We start from the raw sequence: 22,624 nt of genomic DNA on the forward strand, positions 1-22,624 counted from the left end.
AGGTGCCAGGTGATCACTGCAGATGCTCTCCGCTCCTTCCCTTCCTCACTCGCTCTAGCTCTACCGCTGTCTCTGTGCAGGAAGGGCGGTGCGGTGGGGGTGCTGAGCTGGAGCTGGGGGCAGGGAGGGAAGGGAGTCAGGTGCCCAGAACACGGGAGCCCAGCTGGCTCCACCCCTTCCCCGCTGACGTGCGACCTCGAAATAGACCCACACAGAGCGGGATTGGAACGGGAGTCTTTGCCGGCACTGAGTAACCTTGGAGGCGGGAAGGCAGGAGAGCACGCCAGGCTAGCTGATGAACTGCTCTGTGGAACTGGCTACAGAAACTACACCAACGCCCCAGCGTCCTCCCTCGTGGACATCAGTGACCGGCACACGGTGGGCTCCGAGAGGAAGCCCAGAGCACCATCCGCAGGGACCCCAGAGGGACTTGTCAGTCCCAGCTAACAAGGCAGCCACTGGCAAAGGGATGGTGCTGGAGCCCTAAGAGTCTGGAAGCATCTGATCAGAGCAGGTGACGCTGTCTGTCTGCAGTGAGTGCCTGCGGCATGGACCCCAGGGTTTACTAATAACCTGGTAGGGGCAAGGCCCAGGAGGCCACTGGCCGCTGCCTTCACAGATACACTGGGGCAGCCATTCTCTAAGGCAGTGGTTCTCAACCTTCCTAATGCCACGACCCTTTAATACAGTTCCTCATGTTGTGGTGACCCCCAATTTCATTGTTACAAATTGAACATAATTAAAGCATAGTGATTAGTCACAAAAACAATATGTAATTATATATGTGTTTTCCGATGGTCTTAGGCGACCCCTGTGAAAGGGTCATTCGACTCCCAAAGGGGGCTCGACCTACAGGTTGAGACCCGCTGCTCTAAGGGAAGCCAGGCCGACAGGACCATTTACGCCTGCGAGGGGTCCTCTAGGGGACCCTCCTCAGAACTGGTCCAAACGCAGATTCCTGGCCCTGCAGCCTTAGATTCTGCTCCATGGGGCCTGGGGTGAGACCCAGGAATCTCTACTTTTAAAAAAATATTTTTATTGATTCTTTACAGAGAGGAAGGGAGAGGGATAGAGAGTTTGAAACATCGATGAGAGAGAAACATCGATAGCTGCCTCCTGCACACCCCCCACTGGGGATGTGCCCACAACCAAGGTACATGCCCTTAACTAGAATCGAACCCGGGACCCTTCAGTCTGAAGGCTGATGCTCTATCCACTGAGCCAAACCGGTTAGGGCAGGAATCTCTACTTTTAACCAGAGCCTGAAGGTGTTCTCATGCCAGTTGGTCCTGGAACCAAACTCTGAGACACAGTGGAGGCTCCTACTCCTGACCTGGGGGAATGGCAAGAGTGGGGCCGGGCTCCTGAGGCCGGTTACCTGCCCGCATTGGTGAGGAGGAAGGTGCCAGAACTGCTTGGATGCCCCAGGTTGTGTGTGTGTGTGTGTGTGTGTGTGTGTGTGTGTGTGTCCTCCAGCCCTGGGCAGCACCCAGCACCTGGCCCAGCAGCCTCTTCCCTGATCTTGTCACGGTTTCCAGAGAACGTCTCAATCGCGCCTACAGGAAGTTCTTCCCCTGGCAAACCCGCTACGCCCTGCCGCGGCCTGTGCCCTGGGCTCACACTTGCCACAGAGCATCTGCTCAGCAACCCCCCCGCCCCCACCGCACTTGCAGGCTTATTAAAATGGACCTTGGTCCATTCTCAGCTAATCTACCTGGCATCCGGAGCTCATGCTAATTAATCAGCAATTAGTCATTAATATGCACCCTAATTGCTCATCTCCGCCTCATGCCCATCATGCCCGTGCCCTAGACACCTTTCTGCGGCTCCTGTAGGCCCTCGGGGGTTCTCCGCTCCGCCGTGCCCTCGGGGCCAGCCTGCAGACTGGAGAACGTGCCCACAGACACTTTTATCCTCTGCACGGTCTGCGAGGCAGGCTGCCGGCTAGGAAGCCAGCCCCACGGAGGGGCACGGTTATTACTTTGGAATGAGTGCTTTATTTAATTAAACAATTATTGCCGAGGCCCTGGGGCACCATCCAGAAAGACACCAGATTCCGCTTCTAACAGACACCCTGGAAGGCAGAGCGCGCTGCCTTCAGGGAGAGGCGCAGCCCCACGGAGCTGCAGGGCCCTCGCCAGGACCCTGCACTCATCCACGGAAGCTGAGCATCAGAGAGACACGGAGCTGGGGGAGGAAATGGGTTTGGCATCGTTTTCATTCTAGTTAGCACAGAATATTTAAGGACATTCCAGATGACTTAGAGCTACGAGGAGGCTGCTGGATTCTTTAGACTACAGTTTTTCCCTGCATTTTTGGGAAAATAAAGCAAAAAACAAAAAAAAAGGGTGGGTGGGTGGAGGGGAGCAGGGGATCTGAAATCAATGACCAGGACATTTCCTTATAGAATACAAAGCCATTTTTAGCTCCTGGCCCAGAAATGGGAGGTGTGGATGCGGAGGGCCGCAGAGCGGAGACGGCCTGGTGGCAGCGCGGCAGGAGTTTGCCTGGAGCAGCTTCCGAGGGGCAAAGACTGAACACACACGGGTCAACGGCCAGGAGCACCAGGCTTACACCCCGACGGGGCGACTCCCTGATAGGGAAGGCTCGAGCCTCAAGCTCCGAGCTGCCTGGACCGGGGTGACGTGCGATAAAAACAGTCCCAGAAAAGCGCAGCGCAGAAGGTCCCCGCAGGGATGAGGCTCCCCAGGGAGACGGGTTTGGAAGCTTCCCAACAAGCTGGCCTGTGCAGGAGCGTAGGCCGTGGGCATGTCCTTAGGCTCCACGGAGCCTCCAGCCCGGGCGTGTGTCCCCAGCGCTCTCTTGCCGGTGGGCTGCCCACGATGCCTATTTCTGCCGGAACTGGGGCTCAGGTTTTTGCACCTTTGTACATGAACATGTGGATGCCTCTCTAGACAAGAGCCGGGCTTCTGAACGTCCAATTTATAAAGGCTCCGTTTTCACAGAGTAACATTTTAAACGCACGCATGAGGGGAACTAAGTGCTGAAGAGGAACCCGTGGCGAGCCCTGCTGTAAAGTAACGACTCATTTTGTAACCAACCATCGCCACCCCCTGGTTTGCTTTATGCATTTGGATATTCATATAATGGGGTTTATTAAGCGTCGCCGAGTAAGGCTGAGTATGCTTGGGGCAGCGGCAAGGTTATGGCACAAGGAGAAAGGGTGAGAAACCAGGAGAAAGGGTGAGAAACCAGACAAGTCAAACGGACCTCTTCCCACGTGCCCAGGAACAAAGCCGGCTTGCTCGGGCGAGTGGTATTTGCAAGATGTACTCATTACTTTCCAGACCATGGAGACGGAGATGGGGCAGGGGGGCACTTACACTGCCATCGTGGGGACGGGGTCTGGGGCAAAATTCAAGAGCCAGAACCACGTTCCCTTTACCCAGCAGGACCTCGACTAAGCCCAAAGGGCAGCATCTGAGGCCTGCGGGAAGGGCGGGGGATTGTCCAGCAGAAACCACGCCCACGGGCTAGTGATCCAGGTTCCCATGACCTGGTGTCTTTACTGGGAGCGTGGAGAAAGGGGCGCGGGGGGTTGAGCATCGTCCTCTAAGCTGGGGTGGCAGGTACCGACCATGGCAGAGAACAACTCTCTCACTGAGCTGGAGGGAGCGGGCCAAACACCCAAAGGCGCCCAGACGGTGGTACTGGGGCTCAGGGAGGTGCAACCCCACCTCCTGGGAAAGGGGGGGCTGGTCCAGAGCAATGCTGGGCAGCAGCGGGGCGGGCACCGGGGAAGGCTGGCGGCGGTGCCCAGACCGAGCAACGGCAGTGGGGTGATGAGATAGTGGGGACTCACGAGGTCCCTTGGTGACTGTGCTAGACAAAGCACGGCGCTGGGGTGAGTGACAGAGTAATCGGGACTCATCTAGAAAGGCTGGGGCTGGGGCTGGGAAGCACACCAAGCCACAAGGAGCCACAGACAGCTCCACAGGAAAAAAAAAAAAAAGACAGAAAGAAAAACACCGGCCTGTCCCTGTGTTATTGATTTTCTTGAAAAAGAAAGAGACCAGCTAATCCTTTAACGTCAGTCATTTCAATCTGAGTGCTGATCGCTGGTTGAAGTTCAAGTTCACTCAACATCAGAGGGGACTGTTTGGGTAGTGGGTTCACGCATTTTGGGGTGTGGGCAGAAATTCATTCTTCCTTGAGACCCGGGATCATGAGATGAAAGCAGAGGGTCAGCAACTGAGGGGCTGTACACGGGGAGAGGGGTCCCCCCAGAGGTCACGCCCACACAGGCCAGGGGAGCTGGTGGAAGACACCGCAGACCACGCTCCTGGGGTTGGCCAGGCAGGGGCATGGCCAGGAGAGCCGCTCCGCTTGCCGCACCTACAGTGGCCGCCCAGCGTGACTGGCATCTTCCCACGGGCAAGTGGGGAGAAGAGTGAGAGGCAAGACCACACCGCCCTTTCCGGAGCCTCCAGAACTGAACGAGGAGGAGCTGACAAGAAGTGCATTGTGGGAGGAAAAATGAAAGGGAAAGAAACAAGGTGGGCCTCCCTGGTAGGTCCCCGCACAGGCACCCTCCTCTGAAGGAGGTGCTCGGATGCCCCAGCCCCTGTGAGCAAATCTCCTCTCGGCCTGCTTCATGTTTGGGGGTGGGGGGTGCCAGCCAGAGAGGGAAGCTGCCACCGGCCGTTCCCTGAGCGTAAGACCCTGCTCTGTTTCCAGACTCAGCCACCCCACCAGACGCCCCCACGAGGGCAGCTCACTGTCCTGCAGTCCTGCTAGCCTCCAGTGGGGGGCACCCTTCCTAGCTCACGGGCTTCATTGCACTCCAGGTCCCCGACACCGTGCAAACGCGGGCAGCACTGATGCCGTATCCTGCTGGAGCTGTGCTCTGGGGCGCCTGCCCCTGCAGCTGTACGGCAGTGTCCCCGCGTCTCCACGTCCTGTGAAGTCACTGCCGTTGCTGAAACCTGCTCCACACCAACCTCCCCCCTCACTGGTCCTGAGGCCTCTAGGCCACCTCCTGCCCCATAACTGGTAAGAATACGTATTCAAGTGATGGCAGCGGTGACCCACTTATTAGCAGATGTCACAGCCCCAGGGCACGGCGGCGATGCTGAAAGAACAGAGGGAGACATGGCAGGGAGGGACACGTCCTTGGGAAGGCGCCTTCTATTCCAACGCCGCTTCACTATCTAGGAGCCGAGCGAGGGGCGGCCGGAGCGACAGCTAATCAATCCGGGGACGCGCAGGATGTGCGGACGCGGATCACTGCACAGACACCTTCCTCCGGCAGCGGGGCCCCAGCCCTCCACAAACGTCAAGCGCCAAGGGCTGAGGCTCAGGCGCGACCGACCCCCTCCTCCCTGGGCCTGGCAGCGGGGCTGCCCTGCTAGCTGAGCAGGTCTGTCACCCGGGCCAGAGGACGTGGCTGAGAGGCCGAGGAGCAGGGCCCCAGGCTCTGCCTCAGCTCTGTGGCCCTGGGGGAAGTCACAGCCTCCAAGCCTCAGCTTTTTTTTTTTTTTTTTCTGCTGTAAAATGGGGGTAAGATGTCACGGACTTTACTGTGTGGCCCGAGGACCAAATCAGAAACGAGAAGGTAGCTGGCAACATGCTACGCCAATGCAAGACAAACCCCAGCAGGAGGACCAGTCACGGCCTGGCACACCACGGCCCGGGGTGCACTGCTCCCTTAGAGCCCCCCAAAGGATGTGTCCCCCTCAGACAGTACTGTTTTAGGAAAAAACCAGTTTGTTTGAAAAAGCCGGCTGCACACTGTTCTAAGTGCTGCAAATGGTCAGTGGCAAGTGTCGCCGAGTAAGAAGGACCCAAGAGGGAATCAGAGGACACGCCTCCTGGCAGAGAAAGAGAACCCAGAATTCTTAGGGAAGGCCCGGGGGACCCTTCTGATGTTACCTTGAGCCGGTTCCCAGACTCTCTGCTCTAGGAAGAGAGAGTCCAGCAGGCGGAACTCCCCCTCGGCCCCCAACACACACCTGCTTCTCCAGGGGCATTTCCGGAGGGAGTCTGGGGAGAACCCCTCTGTCCGGCAGAGGGTGGCGGGTCACCGGCCGGGCACCTGCATCTCTCTCCCCGGTCGCCCATGCCCTGGAGGTGGCTCTCACAGCTCCTGCGTTCAAGGCAGGGTGGCAAGCCAGGGTGACCTTGCCCTGTTCCAAGGCAGCCCACGAGGGCCGCCCCCCCTTCAATGCAGCCGTGTGCGGCCGAGTCTCCAGCCGGGATGAGCTCCCTTCTGCCATCTGCGCTCCCAGCTCTGCTCGGCCCATGCCTGCTGGGCTGCCGGTGACCCAGCAGCCCCTGTCCACCTGTGAATGGCGGTTGCCGCTCCTGTGACTGGCCAGGAGCCTTCAGCACTTGGGGAGTCCCACTGTCCCCCCAGGCTTCCCTCTGACACTGCAAAGGAGGAGGCAGTGACGGGGCCCAGGCCCTGGGCAGAGGAGGTGAAGAGCAGGCTGGGAAGCACTGTGGGTATGAGGAAGCGAAACAGGAACACTTGGCCGTGCCCTTGACTCTCGGGGACTGCGACCCATGTTCTGGTTCCCAGGCACTGGGGACAGTCTGAGCCTGGACTGGACTGACTTACGTAGCATCCTAGCACTTCACCATGGTCCCTGGCGCCTGCTCACTGTAGAGGAAGGAATGAAATGCTAAATTCTGGCTTTGTTTGCTACCAAAGCCGCAGAAGCTCTGCAGAAAGCATCCCAAGATATCCCAGCCCGGAGGCAAGGTTGCGGGTTTGAAAGAGCACTTCGCTAGTTGATCCTTCAAAGGAGCAGGAGGGGCGGCGGGTGGGGTCGTGAGATGCCGAGGCCTGAAAGTAGGTCCTGATGTCAGTTCTCATGGGTCCTCGTAACAGGGCTGGGTCACTGCTGGCTCCAGCTGCGGCCACTTGCTGGGGCGCCCTGGGGACTCCCACCTCCCAGCACCCTGTGATGCGGCCCCTCCGAGGAGGGAGAGGGAGAAACCGATTCACGTCGGCTGCTCTGCACTCACAGGACGTGGGTGGGGTCGCCAGGTGCGTGAGGGGAGGAGGAATTTTCCATTCGTTAAGGTCAAGGGCTTGGAGAGGGGACCGGGAGCTGCTGGGAGAGAAAGCTCCCTCCCTGTGTGTAGTCCGGACGCTGCACACGGAGTTAATATCCCCAATATTCTCATTCTGCGTGTGCACCGCAGCAGGCTCTGAAAATTAAACCGCAAAATGAAAGCCTGTACCTTTATCCCCCAGAACATACTGTCCCGGAATAGCAATGAAGGAGTGGTCATCAGGAGGCCCTTTCAAACACGCAGGCCCAGACAGGTGCACCTTCTGCCCAGGACAGAGAGAGGGCTGTGCCGGGGTCGGAAGGGCGCTTTCAGTCTGCTCGCTGCCTTGCCCGACACTTGGGTGAAGCCTGACTGGCAGCAAAGTCAGAAATGGCTGGTAGAGAGGGGCACAGAGAGGGGCACGGGAGCCTCCAGAAGGGAAGGACAACCTTCTGAACGAGGGTGATTGGGGAGCAAGGGGAAGGACGACCTTGGTCCCCCATGACCTAAAGAGGCCGCTGGGGAAGATGCCATCATCACGAGCAACAGAGAGCCCAGGACTCAGGAAGGAACCCACACCTGCCGACCCCTTCTCCACTCACTTTGCCCCTCCCACCTCAGAAAAAGGGACGCAGAGCACCCAGTACTTAGGGCCGGGAGACACTGTCCTGCAGCAGTCAGGGACCTGGGAGCCACATGCAAAGCTGTGAGGTAACTCTGGAGACAAAGGCACGGCCCACCTGCCGTGAACTCTCCAAAGCGGGAGTGGTGGGGGGGGGTAGAGCACGTCGGAACTGCAGACGTTCGAGCAGCCCCGAGCCGCCGCCGGCAGTGGGCAGGGTGGGAGGCAGCAATAGCCCAGAGAGAACAGGCCGTGTCTGCTCCCTGTCCCCCTCCTGTTTCTACAGCTTTTGCAGGCCCGGTGGCAATTAGCTGTAGGAGCTATAAGCACGTATCTGGGCGGCGAAGGCAGTAATTAATGCCCGTCTGCTTTCCTGAAGGTTCCTTCTGTTCGGTCGGAGTTATTGAGATTCGGGGAGCGAGGCTTCCAGGATGTGGAAGGTTTGCAGGAAGAAGTGCAGGAACAATCAAGTAAGACAGTGATGATGCTTCTAAATAATTCACCCGGCCAACGGCAGCAGCCAAGATTCCCAGGCTCCGTATCTCCTTTGCCGTGGGAGGGGGATGTGCTGGGCAGAGCCTGCACAGGGGCCAGCGGCCCCCTGGGAAAGACCCACCTGAGGGCTCTGCATCGCCCCTGTGCCCACGCGCTCCCTCTCTGTGTGAGCCGGCCCGTGCCAGTTAGAGATCCAGGTGGGTTGCTATACTTCCTGGTACTTTTGCTAATGTTACCAATCACTGTCCGTCGAAATGCTAAGAGGCTAACAGACCTGGGCTCTCCTGGCTGCCCCACCGAGTTACTCTGCCCACCCCCAAGGTGGGGAGGCAGGGGAGGGGGTAGGAGCTCAGATACATTTCCACTAAAAAATCAATTCCCAGCCAGAGCCGAACGTGGGAGAGAAGAAACACAGACCACGCGACGGCTCCGGAAATGCAGAGGGAAAACTTCTCTCCCAGGGTTTGAGCCACAGGACTCCTCTGGTAGGTCTCGGGGTGGGGCTGGGGAAGGCAGGACAACACTCAGCAGCCCCGGGGGTTAACGAATTCAGACACGAACGAACGAACGAACGAACGAACGACACAGCCGCAGGGCCTGCGCGGACCTTCGCCAGGACAGGCGTAATTAACTTAAGAGGCCGGCTCCCCGAATCGCTCAGCTCTCTCCAAATCAGCTAAGTGGCCACGTGTCAAACTGTGTGTCACCTAGCACACCTAAATGTGTGTCAGGGCTGAGGACCAAGAGGAAGCAGAATATTAATAGATACTGCAAAAGGCAAAGAGAAACATTTCTCAGTCCCGCCCGCAAAGCAGGCAGAGATAAATAACTGTCTGGTTTTGTATCTTATTACTTCTCCTCCCCTCCGCCCCCGCCCAATGGCACAAAGCAATCAAGAAGGAGCCTGGAGATTCATCATCTTCCCTTGTCGGCGGGGGGCGGGGAGCAGGGAAGACGGGAGCTCAGATGGCAGGGAAGGCTGGGGGCTCAGAAAAGCCTCCGGGGTCCCCCTGGAGAGCCAGTTAACACGGCTCAGTCCTGCCTGCCCGCGGGAAACCTGGGGTCCACCGTATGCTCCTGGGCTGGCCAGGAGGGGGGTCAAAGCGTGGACGTCTCCAGAAAAGTCGCCCTGGCACTCACTCCGACGGGGCTTGCTAAGACTGCCCCTCAAAACCCGAGCTTCGTTCGCCGCCCTGGAGCTGGCAATGATCGGAATGCCAACTCCACACCACATATGACAGAGGCTGTCCGCCAGGACACTCTGGGGCTAGAGTCTTAGTGACACGATCCACTTTCTGGCCAGGACCAAGGCCCCAGTGATGAGCAGAGTGTGGAGCCACGCAGACCTTTCTCCCGGGAGGGTTGTGCCAGAGGCTAGAGGCAGCCCACACGCCCAGGCGGGGCGGGGCCGCGGGCAGGCGCCAGGCCACTCACCAAGTAGACGCGGTAGACGTCCCCTCGGCGCAGGGGCCCCCAGCACAGGTCCGTGTCGTTGTACTTGGTGTCGGCCTCCACACCGCAGGAGTCGTTGCCAGTGGCGCTGCTGATAAAGAGAACAGTGGCTCAGAGTGGCCCTCCCTGCTTGGCTGGAAGCACACAGCAGGTCACATTATTAATCATCGGCAACCACTGAGCCCCCCACTCCCCCCATAGCAGCTTTTGGTCCAATAATCTGACTTTGCAAAAACCGCATATTCCTGGGTTTTAGGGCATGCATCACTCGTTCCTGTCTGACCGTCAGGACCCCCCAGGGGACTCCCAGTCACCTTCCCGATGGGACAGGGCAGGGGACAGCTGTGGAGTGGGTCTCTGAGGGACAGTATGCACAGCTGGCTGGGTCGTGCTGACGGATTCACTCGGTGTGTGTTTCTACCCTGAAAACCCTGCCCTGACCGCCCAGGAAGCCCATGTAGCGACACGAGGGGGTGGGGTGGGAGGGGACACTCACCAGGACACCTGCATGAGGGAGAAGGGCACGGCGGCAGCGTAGATGGCCAGGTCCCCGTACAGGTAGATGATGATGCAGAAATAGAACAGGTTGACCCCCACTGGAAGGAACAAAGTCACCGCTCAGGCAGCCACAGGAGCGTCGGCATTCTTTTCTGAGGACTCAGCTTCTACCCCTCCCATAGCTTTTGGTTCTCCTGGCTCCTATTCTCTCCCAAAAGGATGAGAAAACGACCCCAAAGCTACACTGTAATGCAGGCAGGAGACACATCTGCTCACGACTTTCACCCGAGAGGGGCTAAGTGAGGCTCCAGACAGGTTCCAGGTGAGTGAGAGGCGTGGGCTGGGGAGTAACCAGAGGCACCTTCGGGCTCGGGACAGGGTGTCTGGGGAAGGGGTGGAGGGGGAGGGGAAGGAGGGGAGGAGGAGAGATGTCCTGGGTGAGGCCCCTGGGCCAGGGCCCCCTTTACAGCCAAGCCCAGGCTCTAAGACAGAAGACGCTGCCAGGGAATTGAAAAGCAGAGAAGGTAACAGAAGGCCCAGCTTCTAAACTTACAATCGAGAGGGTAAAGCCCTCAATTTCCAAAGACCAATGGCCAAGCCCCAGAGGGTGGGGTGGCCAGGCGTGCAAGGAGAGGTGCTGGGAGAGGCAGCGGCAGGAGCGGTGCTCCAGGTGGGCCACTCTCCTTACGAAGCGTCACCTGACCTGGTCCCCTGGTCCCCTGACCTGCAGGAGGGGCCTGCACTCGGAGCTGGGAGTGCAGGCTCTGGTCCTGATTCCATTGGTCTCACTTCCCCACACCCTGACCGCCTCCAACCCCGTACAGTGAGGACTCCACCGGGCTAAACGCCGCGTGCCTCCAGCTATAAAGACGCCGAAGAAAGGTCTGGGCCCTGCAGCCCCAGGGTCACAGCCCGACAGCCAGTCTCAAACCTCCGTTCAGACTGACTGCTCATTCTGATGGTACTGATCTCAAGCGGCTGGCTTCACGGGGAACAGAAAGAAAAATGAAGTGACAGCTCCCTCCCGATGCCGGTGGCTCAGAAAAGCCTCCGGGGCCCCAGGGGAAAGCCGGGACATGCTCCTCCTGGGCTCTCTGAGGGCGGCTCTGCTCCTAGGAGTCTGGGGGGGGGGGGGGAAGACCAGGAAAAAACAGACCTTGAAAGAGCCCAGGAGCCTCAGACAGCCTCACTGTCCAAACTCAGTGGCCCCCGTGATCTGCCTGCCACTCACACCCAGGCTCCAAGGACAGCCCGTGCCCCAGCTTGTCTTTCTGCAGCGAGGAACTCCCCTCCCCCTCCTTCACCTGCCACAGAATCAGGGAGGAACTCCCCCGCCCCCCCCAGCCTCTCCTTCACCTGCCACAGAATCCGGGGTCAGCTCTGTTTATAAACTGCCACTGGCCCTCCCTGATCAATACATTTCATTACTAGACACAAAATGTTGGAAGATCAATGAATTTCCTGAGAGGACAGCAATGACGGAGGCCTGGCATTCCCAATGACAAGAGATGAGGCTGGTCTCATTTTGTGGGGGGTGGCGGCCTTTGGTGGGGGGTGGTAGGTGACAATCTGTAAATCGGGAATAGAGCAGAGCAGTGGTTTTCAACGGGGGGCAATTTTGTCCCGAAACCCCTACTGGGGACATGTGACAATGTCATAGCTGGGAGGTGCTGCTGGAAACGCTTCTCAGCACCCGATGCGCACAGGACAGGCCCCCTGACAAAGGGTGGTCCGGCCCGGACGGCAGCAGTGCTGAGTGGAAACCGGAGACGACGGAGAAGGCGTCCTCTAAGCGGGCGCTGCTCGCACACGGATGTGCTTGCTATTCAGTTGCGGTAAACCAGGAGCCTACCGCACGGGAAGAGAAGACAAAACAAACCACAAGTTCCTAGAATTCTTAAGAAATCAGCGCGGAATACAAAACACGCAAATCAGAAAGGAGGTTTAAAAGGTAAGTGTCTGCCCTCCAATGTGCTTTTAAAAATATATTTTTTATTGATTTCAGAGAGGAAAGGAGAGGGAGAGAGAGAGAGAAACATCAAGGATGAGAGAGAATCACTGACTGGCTGCCTCCTGCACGCCCCCCACCTGGGGATTGAGCCCACAACCCGGGTTTGCGCTCTGACCAGGAATTGAACCCTGACCTCTTGGTTCATAGGTTGATACTCAATCACTGAGCCACACCGGCCGGGCTCTACTGTGCATTTTATTTCAAAAGCTTGCATTTGGAAGGATGGTTTCTGGGGGGGACATGTTTACGATCTTTTCTCTTAGTCTAGTGCAGTGATGGCGAACCTATGACACGCGTGTCAGAGGTGACACGCAAACTCATTTTTTTGGTTGATTTTTCTTTGTTAAATGGCATTTAAATATATAAAATAAATATCAAAAATATAAATCTTTGTTTTACTATGGTTGCAAATATCAAAAAATTTCTATATGTGACACGTCACCAGAGTTAAGTTAGGGTTTTTCAAAATGCTGACACGCCGAGCTCAAAAGGTTCGCCATCACTGGTCTAGTGGGGTGGGGAGAGGGCAGAAATGGAACAAATCGACACAGAAGTGGGCAGACACGACCGATCTGGTTTTCATGAATCCTGGAAACCCTCTGTGAGGCTGGCACGGGGGATGGGAGCAGACGCTCGGGCCACCTTTGCCTGCTGATGACAATCTTTTGGACTAGACCCGTGGCCAGCAAACTGTGGCTCGCGAGCCACATGTGGCTCTTTGGCCCCTTGAGTGTGGCTCTTCCACAAAATACCACAAAATACCACATGCGAGCGCGCACGTACAGTGCAATTGAAACTTCGTCGCCCATGCGCAGAAGTCGGTATTTTGTGGAAGAGCCACACGCAAGGGGCCAAAGAGCCGCATTTGGCTCACGAGCCGCAGTTTGCCGACCACTGGACTAGACAATCCCATAACCCCACCAGTGGGAAAGAGAACACTCAGTGTCCTAAAAAGCAGCAAGAAGCTTCCAGTTCCTACACCCCCACCCCCACCCCAGCTCTAAGTTAGTACAGCCACGTTCACAACGGAAAAGAACAGGTGGCGACACCCCCCCCTGCAGCCAGGGGCTCCGGCAAAGGGGCAGAAAACCTCCCAGGGGAGCTGCAAAGGCAAGGATGTCAGATGTGTCGGACTCTAAGAAGGAAAAAACGGCTCTGAGCATTAAAAAACGACACTCTTGCATAGCTCCTCTTCCAAAAGAACGAGATTAGCCACGGAGGCATAAGGTGTTTTGGTGAAACACCCAACAAGCCAGCACCCGAGCTCGGTTGGGTCCTGTCAGCTTGCAGCCAAGCCCCCGAAGGGAAGGGCAGGAACCCCAAGCTGTGCAGTGGCAGGTAGAGTGGGGAGAGGCTCTAAGGCGCTCAGATCCCGGACAGCAGCCCTGTGCACGGGCTCCCAGCGCCCTCTGCTGGCCACCAGGAAGAGACAGAAAACACAGGCAGCGAAGCCTCTACACAGAAGAGTCCAGAAGCAGAGAGACAAGTCAGAGGCAATCAAGCAAGAGGCACAACGTGACCAGCCGGCCTCCACGGGTCCCCTTCCTCGGCAGCTGCTTAGGACTCCCGACCTCTATGTTCAGCAGGAGATAAGCAGCCGCCTCTCTATTCCTAGCGCGATGACCAAGGAGGAATCCAAGGAAACCACCTGAAGCCACCCAGGTCTCTCGGCGACTGGCTGCTCAGAGCACGGGGAGCGGGTCAGCAATCCGCTCCTCCCGTCGCCGCCCCGTCCCACTGTCCAGGTGGGACCCTCATTCCAAGTGCCCGGGTCAGTAGGAAGTGTGAGCTCCCGCTCCCTCGCCACCTTGGAAGTAACGTGTACCTTTACTGAAGAACATGGAGGCCATCTGTCCCATTTCCACGCGGTCTGTGATTTCAAAAAGGTTCGGAGAGCCGCGTCTCTCTGTGGAGCCAGAGGACAAGGAAGAGGAGGAGGTCGGTTCACTTGGCTTCTAGAAGGGGCTACTGAGCTCAGAACTCTCCAGAATAATGAAATCCCCGAGTTTTAAACTCTTGAGAAAACTTTTCCTAATGCTTATGGTTCAAAATATCTAGAAAGGGACCTCAGGGATGCTGGTCGTGGGGTTAGAAGGGGACGCTTAGCCCTTGCTCGGCCAGAGCAGGGATCAGTCTCTCGGGCATGTGCAGTGCGAGTGTGCGAGTGTGTGTGTGTGTGTGTGTGTGAGTGTGTGTATGTGTGTGAGTGTGTGTATGTGTGTGTGTGTGAGTGTGTGTGTGAGTGTGTGTGAGTGTGTGTATGTGTGTGAGTGTGTGGTGGGATGGGAGGAAGGAGAGAACTCGGAGACCCTAGATTTACTGGCACGCCCAGTGTGCACCAGCACTGAAACAGGTATTTCATTATTCCCACAACGGCAGCCGAGGTGGGAAGCTGGGGTGCCCTGCAAGCGTTACTAAGTGCTGAGCCTGCAGGGGGAAGCCTGGGTCCTGGACTCCTTACTCTACCACGGAGCCTTCCCAGGAGCCACCTGCAGGCGAGAAGGGCCACGGGGTCTCTGCAGAGACTCCCCCAGTCCTCTCTGCGGAGAAAGAAACCCTGTGGCTCCAGGGAAGTGCAGGCTGGCCAGGAACCCCAAGACTTACGCACAGACAGGATGGGCCGTTTCTCTGCCCGCTCGTAGTTGTCCTGGACGAGACTGTCACTGTCAGAGGCGGTGGAGGAGCTGTCGTCTTCTTCCTAGGACGGGGCGTGGCAGGGAGGGGACCAAACACAGGAAAGGGGGTCCGTTACGGCAGGAAACCCCGTGACAACGGAGCACCCGCCTCCTTTGTTAGTTCTTTCTGGAAGGTATCTGATTGGGAAGCTCTCGACACGTACACTCGGTCACATTAGAAGGCGCAGGGACGTCGGGTCCAAGGCCACGGCACAGACCCTGGTGCAGAAGCTCAGCGGGACTGAGCTGGGTCAGGGTGGGGCAGGAGGGACCCGGGAGGCCAACTGGAAAGAGCAGAGGCTGCAGGCGTTCTGTGAGCTTAGGTGGCTGTTAAGCTTTTGCTCGGGGCAGGGTCCCTAGTAGCGCTGTGGACACGGGTCCTCCACGCATCGGGAGGGAAAGGACTCGCCAATGAGTGGCACACAAGCGGACGGAGGCACTGCCCGGAGACAAGGGCAACGGGCGCACCTGGTGGTTCTCCATCCTCTTCCAGTGGAGCTGCGCGTTGGCTGCGGCCATGGCCTCCACCACAAAGGTCGTCGTCACAAAGCTGCAGGGGAAGGCCACGCGTGAATCGCCAAAGGCAGGCAGGAGGGTTGGAGGAGGAACAAAGAAAAAGGAGGAGTCATTTCAAAGACCTGACTGGACCAACAACCTGGCCAGACTGAAGCCCTGTCCCTCCTTGGAGCTGTTTCCTGGGAAACTCTCACGATGGGTCTGGCCTGATCAGAAGTGTGTGTGTGTGTGTGTGTGTGTGTGTGTACACGGCTGCCTCGTGTGCTTGCCTCGATGTCCCCGTCCCCATGTAAAAGGTGTTTCGGATGCACGGGAGAGGCGACACAGGGTCATGCAGTACCGAACACCAAAAAGGGGCCTGTTGGGGGCAGGGGTGGGAGGACAGACCCCACCTGGTGCTCTAGGTCAGGAGGAGGAGGCAGGTTCACAAGCCTGCAAGGTGCCGGGAAGGGCAGAGGCAGCCTCCACTCTCCTTGCTGGGACACAGGCACACGGTCAAGTCCCAATGACACGCTGATGACGGAGCACAGGCAGGATAATGGAAAAGGATCACTTGGCTCTGGAACCTGTCCTCACCGCCCTTTGGGGGTGGTGTATTTTCACTTTCCTAATAACCTGGCTAATATGAAAATAAGCTTGCATTTTTATGGCCTCCATCAAAAGGGAGGCCGGGAGGCGGCACCAGACATTTGCTGAGAAGTCAGACTACAGTGACAAATCACCCTTTCTCTTCCTCGTAAAGAAACCGGAGAGGCCGAGACGACAGCTGGGACGCACGGATGCTTCTGTCGGCAGGAGGCACAGGGGAGGCGGCCTTCCCGCCACAGACCTGAGGGAGGGCTCTGTCCCTGCCACCACCACCTGGACAGCACGGCTCTGCCGCTGGACTTGACCCTGAGCCCTCTGAGGGCTGTCACCTGCCCTAGGCAGACTCCTCAGCCCAGCAGTCAGGTGGCAGGTGCGATAGGAGTTAAATCCATATCCACTCCGGGTTGGGGGCGGGCAGCCAGCTCAGCATCTCCTAGGACGATTTCTCATTATCCTGCCTAAGTGACCATTTTAAGGCTTTAGATTTTCCCTTCTTTTTGGAAGTAAAACTAAAATCAATCTTAATTAAGGCGTGAAGAGGCTTCTCACGGTTGCACAAAGCCAACTCATTGATCATGTTCAAATATAAATGGGGTGAGCAAGGCGGGGGCATGGTGGCCCCTACCCGGGGCCCCCAATAATCACTCCCCACTCAGACGGCTGCCGGTGCTGAAGGGCCTTTAGAGGGGACAGCAGAGTCACAGAAGGACAAGGACTTTTAGGGCTCTTGGTTGCCAAGGCTCACAGTACGTCATTATGAGCCAATAGCACCAAGGTTGGCCCCCAAACCGCCCTAAGGAAAATGCACGAACGGACTGAAGAACTCAGGCATTCTCCTACCCCCCTGAGCCTCTTCAAGGTCTCAGTCGGCTCCAACTACCCCTGTTCCGTTCTTCCACTCCTCTCTCCTGCCATCTGCTTAAATGCCGCCTCCGTGACCCCTGAGCACCGACCTGAAACTGCGATCACCCGCCCTCCCCCGCTATGTTTGTGGGGTTTTGTCTCATTGTTACTACATCACCTTCTAACGGACTCTGTGGTTTACTTATTTGTTATCTTACTCCTCACTGCTGTCTCCCACCAAAAAGGGGAGTGCAGGGCAGGGCTCCGTGCTGCTCAGTGGGGTACCAGCACCTGAGGACCGCGGAGTGTCACCTCTCCGGGGTGTTGACAGGTGGTGCCTCCCACCGCTTTTTTAGAGCTTGTGGATTCCCACCCGGGAGAGAGGGCTTCGTCCTGAATCCCTCACCAGCCTGGGAACTGGCTAACCGGCGTCAGACCTGCCTGCCTGCATCCCCCACGTGGCTCCGGGAGCAGGACCTTGGAGGGCTGAGAGGCGCCGGCCTGGGTGCTGCCAGGCATGAGGCAGGTGAGGGCAACACCCGGCTATGCGTGTGCTGTGTGTTTACCACTTACTGCTCCATGAACTATCTGAAGCAAATTCTAAATTCCAAACCGATTTCCCCGGCACCTTCAACAACTGTCAGATTCTTTTCCTGTGGCTCGGTGGTATTTCCTCAAGAATGTACACGAGGGGAGGCACCCCGGCCGGGGAGGAACCACGTGTGACATTCCAGTCTCCGTTTTAGCTGGTCAGGGCTGTGCAACGCTCCACTAGCACGAGGCACTGGAGACCTTTGTATCCCGCCGCACCCCCCCACCTCCGGCCACCTTGTTGAAGACTCATCACCAACATCTTCCTGCCCCCAAGGACGTTTCCCCACCTCCCTGCGCTTCCTGGGCAGGCTGCTCAGCTTTGCCCCGGCCCCCAGCCCCCAGCCCCCAGCCCCCAGCCCTGAGCCCCGAGTGACAGCCTCTTACCTCATGAAGCCCAGGAACACCAGCAGGAACAGGCTGACAAGCCACCCAGCAGAGGCAAAGGCCTTGGGCATGGTGAGCGCGCCGGTGCCCACGATGAGGTTGAACATGTACACCAGTCCAACCTGGGACACACAGAAGCGACAGTCAAGCCCAGGCATGAACTAACCTCTCCCCTCAATGGCGCCCAAGGACGACCCAGGGGCAGCAAGACCGCGGCGGCCAGGAGGCCCGCCTCCAGACAGGGAGGCAGGGAAGGAGGAGCATTCCACCCAGGTGCTCACCAGGCCTGCTCTGCACTCGGATGTTGGGGACCAGACCCCAACACTTGGATGACTGAAGCCCCACATCCCATGGATCCTTTCTAATGTCTCCGATGATCAGTTTTTTAAAAAAATATATTTTATTGATTTTTTACAGAGAGGAAGGGAGAGGGATAGAGAATTAGAAACATCGATGAGAGAGAAACATCAATCAGCTGCCTCCTGCACACCCCCTACTGGGGATGTGCCCGCAACCGAGGTACATGCCCTTGACCAGAATCGAACCTGGGACCCTTCAGTTCGCAGGCTGACACTCTATCCACTGAGCCAAACCGGTTAGGGCTGATCAGTTTTATGCTCCATTTTTGCCGCCACCACCCCACCTCTTGTCATTTCATTCCTCAGAGCTGCGTCACAGATGTTAGCTCTTTGCCCAACCAGACCGTGGTCTCCCATTTTTCCTGGCTCGCCGGGCACGTGGCCCAGGCCTCCTCCCCACCCATTCTGCCATCGTCCTTCGGGACCCCGACATTCCTGTTGCTTCCCCTCCCCTGTCTTCCTCCCCACACGAACTTCAGGGATTTTTAAAAAAGTTGAGATAGAATTCACATGCCATGAAATCCATCCCTTTAAAGCACACAGTTCAGTGGTTTCCAGTATATTCATGAGGTTGTGCAACCAGCATCACCATCTAATTCCACCTCATCCCCCCAAAAAGGAACCCCACGCCCACCTGCAGCCGCTCCCCATTCCTGCTAGTCCCTGGCCACCAAGCTCAGTGCAATCGCAGGGTCACCGACTTCAGGGCTTAAGCTCAACTCTAATTCACGCCAACCCGACTCCAGCTCCGTTAATTACAATTATTCTGCACCCCTCGGGCCTGGCACACAGCCTCAAGACAGGAGTCCTCCGCGGGGCTGCGGGGCCCTCGCTCAGGTCCTCTCGGACACGAGGCTGACAGTTTCATTGGTTTGCAGCATCATTATCTTAATGTGATCTCATGGACAGAGCCCAGAAGGATGAAAAGTTTGGCTCGTCTTCCACAGCGCCCGATTGGATCACCACACTACTGCCAGGTGACACCCTGCTGGGAGCCCTGGCCCGGGCGGGGGGGGGCAGGACGACTTGCGAGAACCCGAGGGTGGCAGCTGGGTGAGAAACAGGACACACAGCCCACCTGGCCTTCCCAACAGGAAGTTCCCAGAGCTGGCTTTTCACAGCAATTCTGAGTGTCCATGACACACTAATTTGTCCTTTTGTTGGCTGACTTCAATCGCGCTGAGGCTGGTGTATCCCAGTGCGGGAATGAGCCCCTTAGCTAGCTCAGTTCTGCTCATTCACTCGTCTATTCAGCAACGTCCCAGAGCCTCCCATGGGCCTGGTCTGTGCTGGGAGCTGGGGAGGACACTGAGTAAGACAGACAGGGCCCTTGACCTCACGTGGGGGGAGAGGCAACAGAACAATGATGAGCGCCTCGCAGAAGTGTCCTGAAGGAAAGAAGCAGGGCGCAGGGCACCGTGACAAAGGATCATGGGAACACTTTAACCACAGGACACTCAGGACCTGAAGGATGAGAGGGAGCTGCCCAGGTACCGGGCCAGGGAAGAACCTCCAGGTAAAAGCCTGAGGTGGGAAGGGAGGTACGGCCGAGGGGCTCTGAGGCAGGTCGGGCTGAAGCACAGCCAGGCAGTGGAACGGCGTGGGGCCCTGGTGCCTGTGACGGGGGTTTAACGTTTTACAGGGTTTCTGGGCACTAACAGACCAGGCCCTGTTGATGACCTAACATTTGATCTTCCTGAAGCTTTGTTCTCTATCACTTTTTAAAAATATATATATTTTTTATTGACCTCAGAGAGGATGGGAGAGGGAGAGAGATAGAAACATCAATGATGAGAGAGAATCACCGATCGGCTGTCTCCTGCACGCCCCCCACTGGGGATTGAGCCCACAACCAGGGCATGTGCCCTTGACCGGAATCAAACCTGGGACCCTTCAGTCCACAGGCTGATGCTCTATCCACTGAGCCAAACCGGCTAGGGCTCTATCTATCACTTTTATAAGAAGCAACCCTTGCCCTGGCCGGTGTGGTCCAGGTGGCTGGAGCTTTGTCCCCTACACCCTTCTGTAAGGTTCGTTATCCACTGAGCCCAGACCCTGCTCTCACAGCGGATCAAGAACTATTCTCCCAGGATGACGGGGTGAAGGAGACCTCAGCAAGAAGGCATGCTCGCTCCTCATACCCTGACCACTAAGTCCTGGTAATGCCACCTCATCCTCAACACAGGCCCTCTCTCCTTACTGGCAGGAGAAGAGAATACATGCAGTAGTTGATGGCAAATGCCCAGAGCAGGCCCTCAAAAAACCCCGAACACATAGGAAATGAAGGATAAAAAATAGAAAAAAACAGCCCAGCTGGTGTTGCTCAGTGGTTGAGTGTCGTTCCATGCACCAAGAGGTCACCTGTTGATTCCTGGTCAGGGCACACGCCCAGGTTATGGGTTCGATCCCCAGGAGGGGACGTGCAGGAGGCAACCACTGGATGTACGTTTCTCTCTCATCGATGTTTCCATCTATGCCTCTCCCTTCCTCTTTCTTGAAAATCAATAAAAACATGTTTTTTAAAAAAAGCAGAAGCCACCGAGGCCTTTAGGGTTCACTGCCCTGTTGCCTGTGGGCACATGCTGACGTGTGAAATGATTACATTTCAGCTGGAGGCACAAGAAAAGCGGGCACATCAAAGTTTTTTCCTTCCTCAAACTCAGTCGCAGAAGTGACTCAGCTCTAAGCTCTCAGATGTTCTGAGCAGCAGCAGGAACCCCAGGGACTTTGATGGACACTGTGGACCTTACCCTGCTGGTACCAAAAGGAGGATGTGTGCTGTGACACAACTGCTCAGATGAGAGGGACGCGATTCAGTTCAAGAAAGATGCCCCCCTCCCCCGCACATTGCTGAGGTAAAGAAGGCTCCTCCCGTGCTGCACACGGATGGCCCATGCCCGGCGGAAAGACCCTGCTGTTCTCAGAGGCACCTCCTCGACCATCACACCACAGCCGTAGAGGCTGGGACGCTAACGGGAACAGAGCAGGCATCCCGGGCCGGGAAGGTCAGTGCAAAGCAGGGCGGCTGTTAAAGGCTGGGCAAGTTCTAGAAAGAGGACTCTTGCTGCTTAAGACGGTGCTGCTTTCCCTGGATACCTGGTAGCAACGTGAGTCAGTCCTTTGATTATTCCCTCCCTCCAGCTACTTATCCAGGCAAGAGCACTCCATGATGTAAACATGGCCAATCTTACATCACACAAAGAAGATAAACTGAGTGTGTGTGTGTGTGTGTGTGTGTGTGGGCGGGGGTGGGGGTGGGGGGGGGAGTAGGGGGTAACACAATCCCAAGTTCGGAGAAATCAATCATTCCAGTTGTTCTAATTACTGACTCCACCAAACTGCAACTGAAGTGTCTGCGTGCTTCCTCTGCCTCTTACGCCATCCCAGACTGCAAAAGTTGTGCAACTTAAAATTCAGCTAAAAACCCAAGGCGTTTCAAACTGCTGACATGAGCAAAACCCAGGCCGCAGCTGTCAATCACTGTCCATTTGAAGGACAGGCAGCACAGTGTGCAGGGGGTAGCGGCCCTGAGGTACAGAGTTGGCAAGTCAATTTAGTTTTCTTGACCGCTCTCTGATCAACATGTAAAAGGTGAACAAACCTGCTTTTGCTGGTTTGGCTCAATGGATAGAGCGGCAGCCTGCAGACAGAAGGGTCCTGGGTTGATTCTGATCAAGGGCACACGCCTGGGTTATGGGCTTGATCCCCAGTAGGGGGCGTGCATGCCAAGCAATGATTCTCTCTCATCACTGATGTTTCTATTTCTCTCTCCCTCTATGAAATCAATGAAAATATATTTTTAAAAAAGTGAACAAACCTGAGTCTCATAACACTGAGCCACACAAGGCTGCTGCTGGAGGTCCCCCACCCGGCTCTCCCCAGGGTCCAGGCACGCGGGGGCTCGGGCCAGGCCAGGCCACTGCGAGCAGAGGGCTGCTCAGAAGCCAGGGCAACTCATGTGGGCAAAACAGGTTCTAAAAGTAAAACTCACGTAGGGAGAATAGAGCTCCCCGGTCTCCGTGATTTCACCCGCCATTTCCAAAAGTGAGGAAGGGCGCGCCGGCGGGGCGGGGCGTTCTTCCTCGCGGGGGCGGCGGCTGCTGCGGCTCCCTAAGGCAAAGAGCAGACGTCAGCTTTCGGATGGACCTGGACGGGCCTCGACGGAGGTGGCGGCAGGTCTGCAGACGCCCCCGCACCCGGCGCCCCGGTCCTTTATCACAGACGCTCATGGTGTCCACGTCTGTGACAAGGCGGCCGGGGGGAGGTCTCCCGGGATGACGCCCACCTGGCTGGAGTTTCCTTGCCGCTCAGACCCCGAGTCATATAAGAGGCCTTGGAAGCCACGAAGCCTCAGGCACCACAAGCGCCCCCTTGCCACACTGTGGGACGCTTGCTCCCCGTTGAATGCAGGGACAGCGAGCTCACTACCGCACAGGGCAGCCCAAGTCACTGTCCGCCTCTCCGCCTAGGACGAGGGGCCGGGGGCTTTCCCAGGTCGCCCTCCAACCCAACTTCTTGCCCCAAAGCCTCGCCTTTTTAATGGGGCCTCCACTTCCTGAACCCCTAA

The 22,624-nt window shown here is 57.1% G+C and overlaps 1 protein-coding gene across 4 annotated transcripts in view; it reads right to left on the minus strand.

Moving 5' to 3' along the window:
* The window catches only part of TMEM104 (transmembrane protein 104), a 41,048-nt gene that overhangs the window by 18,171 nt on the left and 253 nt on the right, over window positions 1-22,624 (minus strand). The window contains exons 2-8 of one of the 4 annotated variants that reach the window (XM_014449557.2): window positions 22,049-22,167; window positions 17,699-17,820; window positions 15,242-15,323; window positions 14,707-14,796; window positions 13,924-14,004; window positions 10,086-10,185; window positions 9,572-9,677 (exon numbers count right to left, since the gene is read on the minus strand). In XM_014449557.2, the coding sequence (XP_014305043.1) occupies window positions 9,572-9,677; window positions 10,086-10,185; window positions 13,924-14,004; window positions 14,707-14,796; window positions 15,242-15,323; window positions 17,699-17,820; window positions 22,049-22,093 (626 nt within the window). In that variant the 5' untranslated portion in view covers window positions 22,094-22,167. Of the gene's footprint in view, window positions 1-9,571; window positions 9,681-10,085; window positions 10,186-13,923; window positions 14,005-14,702; window positions 14,797-15,241; window positions 15,324-17,698; window positions 17,821-22,048; window positions 22,168-22,624 lie in introns of all 4 variants that reach the window. The other 3 variants (XM_014449555.2, XM_006107551.3, XM_006107550.3) reach the window with 3 other exon arrangements.

Source organism: Myotis lucifugus, unplaced genomic scaffold, assembly GCF_000147115.1.
Source record: "Myotis lucifugus unplaced genomic scaffold, Myoluc2.0 scaffold_1255, whole genome shotgun sequence".
NCBI classification, from domain to species: Eukaryota; Metazoa; Chordata; class Mammalia; order Chiroptera; family Vespertilionidae; genus Myotis; species Myotis lucifugus.